Source organism: Laccaria bicolor, genomic scaffold (assembly GCF_000143565.1).
Source record: "Laccaria bicolor S238N-H82 LACBIscaffold_16 genomic scaffold, whole genome shotgun sequence".
NCBI lineage: Eukaryota > Fungi > Basidiomycota > Agaricomycetes > Agaricales > Hydnangiaceae > Laccaria > Laccaria bicolor.
The window spans coordinates 440,338-446,336 of NW_001889887.1; the positions used below are offsets into that span (position 1 = coordinate 440,338).

Sequence of the window (5,999 nt, forward strand, 5' to 3'; positions counted from 1 at the left end):
CAAGTGAGCGAGTCGGAGTTCTTGGCGTTTGGCGAACTCATATCAATAATCAGCGGTATCTAAAGCCAATCTCAGCTCCTCCTTGATGGAGCTCAAGGCTGTTGGGATTGCGACATTTTTAATGACCGTTGGGGCCGTAACAGTTATGTGGAGTGTAAAGAGCGCGCTTGGGGTTAACGACGTATGCGACAGTCATCTCTTCTAGCTATCAATTATCTCCTCACTAATGTAATGCAGGCACAAGAGTTTGGCAAAAGGATGTGAATGCCATTCTGGTCCGCGCTTCCGAAAGACTTATTGTCAAGCATCTACCGACCAGCCGCAACTGACGAAGATTACCTTGATGCTTATGAAGTTGCGCCATTCGAGGCGGAGGGTTGGACGTGGGTGGAGGCTGAGAAGAGGCTTATGATGAGGGTGGGTTTCCGTCGTGGGCTCAGATTGCTATGCGGGAGACTGAGGCTGAGGCAAGGGTAGAAAGAGTTAGACAGCAGAGGGAGATGGATGAGAAATGTGGTAGCCTTGCGTTGATTATCGATGTGCTGGCTTCCTTCTAATGCAAAATCGTGTGCAGGAACCGCTTTTCTAAATTTATTTGCAGGGCTTCAACTCTTCCCCTTGCTCGTCTCCATTTTCCGCAGTGGGTATTTGTCCTTGCCTCCTTGTGCACTTTGAGAAGGATTATCAGAGCAGCCGACGAACTGTGAGTTTTTCTCTTTCCGCAGCTGGCACGTTACACAACCAAGGCCCAAGTGCGATATACGGCGAATGCCAAGGAATCTCCCTCCGCCCTGTAACATTTTGTATCGAATGCCAAAAAGGAGTCTCCCTCCGCCCTCATGGTTTCGTATCCCCGATTTCGGATCACAGCTCCTGTGCTCTTCTTTTCCAGTTCGCTCCTACTTATGTCGAATGATTTAACGGGATCTCCCGGATCTCGTCCGCTTTTGGTGCTCAGGGTTCTAGGCACGCTTGCCCCAGATGCTCCTGCCAAACAACCCGCCACCTGAAGCTCCTCTCCGTCGCTTGCGTGCGCAACAGTTCAGCGTGAAGCTCCTTTCCATAGCTTTGTTTTCCTATTCCCGGGGGGGGGACCACAAGTCGATTAGTGCATAGTAGTAGTACCAAATCATATGTAATTAGTCATGTTTTAATTTATCTTCTTTTTCGGCTTCTCCTCAACCCTCAGGACACCTCCCATCCCTCGTTCCAATAGCTGGCCCGGGGCTTGTGGTTGAACTCTGATTTGGTTTTTGGTTTCAATTCAGATGTCGGTCTCGATTTCGGTTTCAGGCGGTGAGTTGTGAGATGAATTTGATTTGTGTTCCTCTGCCGTTCCGTGCTTGCTGGAGCGTGTTCTCCCGTTATTCCACCTGATTACCTCCAAAAGCTTCGGCATGCTTTTGTTGGCATCTGGATACTTGCTCAGGAACTCCCCCTCGTCGCAGCCCAACCTCATACACAAGCAATTATTTTCTGGGAGGCTTTTCAAGGATACTGACTGGCGTACCTCACATACTCATCAAATATTGTCTTCCTCTGCATCCGCTTGGCGGCTGTGGCACTGCTGCCCTTGTACCACTCCTCTGGCCAGTCCCTCAAGGTGCGCTTTGTCACTGGATCAACTTCCTCCCACTGCTTGATCGCTCTTTTCCACGCCCCGGGGGTTCTTCCTAGGTCCGGAATTGCGAAATTGAAGCGCCGGAAGGTTGGCGTGATGACGCTGGCAGCCTCAGACATTGCACGCTGGGGTAGAGATGTTTGGGGGCCTTCTTTCCTCACGGCAGCGCCCTCAATTGCATGTGGTAAGGTGTAGGGTGCTGATGCAGCCCTTGATGCTTGCAATTGGGTGTGTGGCGGGCGTTCAGGTCCAACGAGCATGTCTGATATTGGATCTGTAAGACGGTGGGCAGTTGGACCGGAATGACAGGTATGGGAGAATCTTGTTGTGATTGTTCTTGTGAGCTCATCAAATTTGCGATTGACACAGTCTTGTATCTGTCGAACATCTTCACCTGTTGCATGTTGCACTGCAATGTGTTCGCCCATGAAGCTTTGGTCCACTCCAAGGGGAATTGGATGCAGCACGTTGCTGTGCCCCGTCTCGAAGCTCTGCAGTGAGTCAATCAGGTACTTCATCAGTGTGTCGACCTTAACAATCGTTTTTCATGAGTAGCTAAACTGTTGCCCATGACCGAAACTTATGTGCTCTCCAACTGCCCATCCGCCCCACCACCGGATCCAGCTAAGTGGTCACCGCTTCCCGATGGGGGCATACATGAACCTGTATTGAGCGCCGCCACGTCGAAAGCAGTGTGTCGTGTAGTGCTTTTCAAGTCCAGCGGCTGCCGTGAACTTGGTGAGCAAAGTTTGCAGTGAATCATAGCTCATTTCGCGTTTAGGGTGGATCAATCCATTTGGGGCGATGTGGGGGAAAATGTAGTCGTCCTTCTCAACTTTCCAGTTGGGTTGGAGTTTTTGGAGGTATGCCTGCCATTTTGGAAGGTGCGCATGCATGTCTATTGTGAGAACATCTTGGTGATAAATCTCATAGATGTTGCCTAAAACACAGGTTAGATGCCCTCAGGCAATGACCCTCTACAATGCGAGGTAGTACACACTTGTCCGCGGGCCATCATAGCCTTTTGCATGTTGCCACCCTTTTCTGTTCTCGAGCAGAACTTTAAAGTGTGGGATGTAGTGCGGCGATGGCCCCACACAATTGTTCTTGATGTCTTGGTCTTGCAAGGTGAGTAACTCGAAACATCTATCAATTTGAGGTCCTAAGTTTTGAGCAGCATTTTATCAAGACACGAAACCGCACCTAGTCCAAAGTGTAAACGCCGAGCTGATGAATGCTCTCATGAGTGCATGCTCGGCACGAAACTTTAAGGTTGCGAGATCTTCGATGGGCATCGTAAGCATATCATCGGGACACATTGTTTCTGACCACACCATTAGCTTTTGCAGCTCCTCTATCATCATTGCCTCAGCGTGATTTCGGATTGCTGCATGGCCCTTCTCTGCAGACCGTACTTTCACTGCATGCACCACAGCCATGACAGCAGGAGCCCGAGCAGGACACCCAGTTACCCTGCCTGTCTCGTCATCTATTTGGTACACGCCAGCGTATTTTTCCCCATCCCTTTCCCGATAATTAGGTTACAGTTGTATTGATAAAAGAAGGCTGCTTACATTGTATCCCAGTATCTTGCGAAGGCACCGTGAATCCCATCTGCTGTGTCTTTTCCGAGGCCCTGCACAAAGCATTTCTGGACTAGGAACATTTCAACAGCCATGGCCGAAAAACGATTTGGTGGTTTCTCAAATGCCTTCTCAAGCTCGTTTGTTGGGATGCCCTCACTGCAGATGACCTCGCCCCTTGCTTGCCTCTCCTCAACCATACTTGCCAAGAACCTCACTCCTCTGTCCAGATGCCCGCCATAGGCATTACTTGTATTTTTGACTGAGGTCAGTTCCTTCACCTGCACATTTCGGGTTTTCTGGAGTGTTGCAAGTGGTGCCGCCGTAACGTGTGCCTTTTTTGATGCCCGTTGTGGCTTTCTGGTGGCTGAGGGAGACACTTTCGAAGCTGCAATTGCTGCAGCTGCAGTAGCTGCAGATGCCTTTGTATGGTTCCTTGGAGCTATGATAGAGTAGGACGAAATAAAATATATTTCTTGTTCCCTAATGCCCATGTTTCAGCTTACAAGTTCACTGTTAATTACCTCCGAGGTGACCCTGTCGCTAGCCACTTCATTTTGTGGGTCTAATCATAAAATACAATTTCAATCTTCGGAACTATAAATACAATTTATGCTGATACTTCTTGTAGCGAAAAGCCTACGTCAGGTCGATAAAATCACCCATTTTTCTCTTCATGCCCCTTACCATCTCCAAAGATTCTTGAGCGATGACGAGATCATCATCGATGATGATCGGATTTTGAGATGAGCCTGCAACAGCATCCTCATTGATATGAGAGCTTGAGGCACACAGAATAGGACTGGCATCCTTGTCAGTCTGGTGATACAATGTCAGCTACAACATGCAAATGATGATCAACTCTACTTACCGAAGCCTCAGTGGTGCACATGACAGGGCACAAGTATTAGTTACCTTACCCCACTAATACTGAGCCCCCCGACCATACAAACAGACCATAGTTGATGGTGCCTGCTGATGAGCCCATGGATCAGTTGACCCCATCAAAGGTGGACCGGCCATCAAGACTCTCTTAGGACTGGTAATGTGCATCGGCTGAGAAGTGTACCCCATGAATTGACATAGCTAAAAATGCCTTGGATCCTAGGTCAACCGATCTCTTCATGGATTGGGCTCAACATGTGTCATGGGTCAGCTGAAGAGCTCTAAATCCCATGCATTGTGGATCAGCCCACAGCCGTCTCATTTTTATTTGCCAAGTTTACCTCGGCTTTTCATTGCCGGTCATCATGCAGTTTACTGGGTCGGGTCCATCACCTACCAAGAAGCCGAGCACGGTGACATGGTCAGTCAGCTAGTACCCCATGAATTAAATATGCCTTGGATCCTGGGTCAACCCGTCTCTTCATGGAATGGGCTCATGTGTCATGGGTCTGCTGAAGAGCTTTGAATCCCATGCAGCGTGGATCAGCCCAACCTGGTCCCATCCAGTTGACACTATACGGCCGAGTTTCGTCTTCACTCAGGTTTTATTTGCCAAGTTGCTCAAACATTACCTCGGCTTTTCTTTGCCGGTCATGGTCCAGTATTCGGTCATGCAGTTTACTGGGTCCATGACTTCCCAAGAAGCCAAGCATGGTGACGTTCACAAGGCAGTGAAATATATTATGCACACCCCCGGTTCAAAATCCCTACCAAGTTTATACCGACCAATGTTTCTTGTAAACATACCCATGTTGGAACGGGTCTGGCTCAAACAACCGCACTCGGCTGCCTGAAATAAACGCCAAGCTGTTACTATGCCGGTCTCCATTGGACAAAGTTGCTCCAAGATCCCCCCGCTTTCTTACTGCTTTCATTATTATGTCCACCACAGGACTTCATATTAAATATGCCCAAAAAAAAATTGAAGATTGTCCAAAAAATATACATGTATGCTACTAACTATTAAGTAGACGGAGTTTGGACAGTTTGGACATCATTGTTTGTAACTTGCTGGCAGTCAGATTTTTGAATCCTCACCAAGTAGAAGACTTACTCTGTGCGGGGGTTTGAAGTGTGGGTTCGAGTTTCTGTAGCCGAGGTGACTTCCTATTACCCCCAATGTAAGGACCGGGCGAACTTGCCCGGGTTGGAGGAATTGGGTTTGGCGCCAACAGAAGGACCGCTGGGCTCTCAGATGCTGGAGGCAGAAAGACGGCCGGGGTTGGAGAGACTTGCACGTGATCGGTTGAAACTGGGTTTGGCAGAACGACACCCGGGGTCGGGGAGACTTGTACCTGCTGGCTTTTCTGACTGCGGTCGGGTGAGACTGAGCGATCGGTATTGATGCCAGTGTGCTTCTTCTCCTTGTTGCCGAGGAACTGGATAATGAGCGATTCCAGACTTGATTGGCGAGCACCGAGCCGCAGGTTGAGCTCCGAAATAGTAGTGACTGATTTGGTGAGGTCGTGGAGCGTTAGCTCGGCAGTTTCGATGCGGCTTGCAAGTTTCTCAAAGCCCCGGGTGAGACTCTCTTGTAACGCAGCTGGCGTAGTCTCCCACTTGTTCTCCAGTGTCTTGACGGCTTCCCTCACCTCGGCTTCCAGTCTCTGGTGATCACTTCGGATGGACTGCAAATCTTCTTGTGTTTCCTTCCAACGCATGTGGGCAGACTCTTCAATACGGTCCATCCGGCGAGTCGCTCCGGTGATTTTTTCTTCCTGAAACCAAACGGAGGTCTCTAGACTTGCAATTTTCTCCGACAGAGGACGGCTAGCCAAATCTTGATCTTGAATACACCGGGTAATCTCTTCGAGCGCCAAAAGACGTTGTGACAGGGTCACGGGTGAGTC

The 5,999-nt window shown here is 49.3% G+C and overlaps 3 protein-coding genes across 3 annotated transcripts in view; 1 reads left to right on the top strand and 2 right to left on the bottom strand.

The window, feature by feature from the left end:
• The window catches only part of LACBIDRAFT_328325 (uncharacterized protein), a gene marked incomplete at both ends in the record, with an annotated part of 1,597 nt that extends 800 nt beyond the window's left edge, over positions 1-797 (top strand). Inside the window, 5 exons of the mRNA XM_001882284.1 lie at positions 54-181; positions 238-260; positions 306-417; positions 602-703; positions 726-797. Coding sequence (XP_001882319.1) covers positions 54-181; positions 238-260; positions 306-417; positions 602-703; positions 726-797 — 437 coding nt within the window. The remainder of the gene's footprint in view (positions 1-53; positions 182-237; positions 261-305; positions 418-601; positions 704-725) is intronic.
• A 467-nt stretch (positions 798-1,264) lies between these two features.
• Positions 1,265-4,096, bottom strand: LACBIDRAFT_328326 (uncharacterized protein; the record flags this gene model as incomplete). Its single annotated transcript, XM_001882379.1, has 9 exons — positions 1,265-1,373; positions 1,511-2,092; positions 2,279-2,561; positions 2,622-2,767; positions 2,825-3,145; positions 3,196-3,639; positions 3,729-3,769; positions 3,892-4,023; positions 4,076-4,096. The coding sequence occupies 9 exons, from the start codon at positions 4,094-4,096 to the stop codon at positions 1,265-1,267; spliced, it is 2,079 nt and encodes a 692-aa protein (XP_001882414.1).
• Positions 4,097-4,717: 621 nt separating this feature from the next.
• Positions 4,718-5,837, bottom strand: LACBIDRAFT_328327 (uncharacterized protein; the record flags this gene model as incomplete). The annotated part of the gene is made up of 3 exons (XM_001882380.1): positions 4,718-4,782; positions 4,897-4,935; positions 5,204-5,837. 3 exons carry the CDS (start codon positions 5,835-5,837, stop codon positions 4,718-4,720), a joined length of 738 nt encoding a protein of 245 aa, XP_001882415.1.
• Between the last annotated feature and the right edge of the window lie 162 nt (positions 5,838-5,999).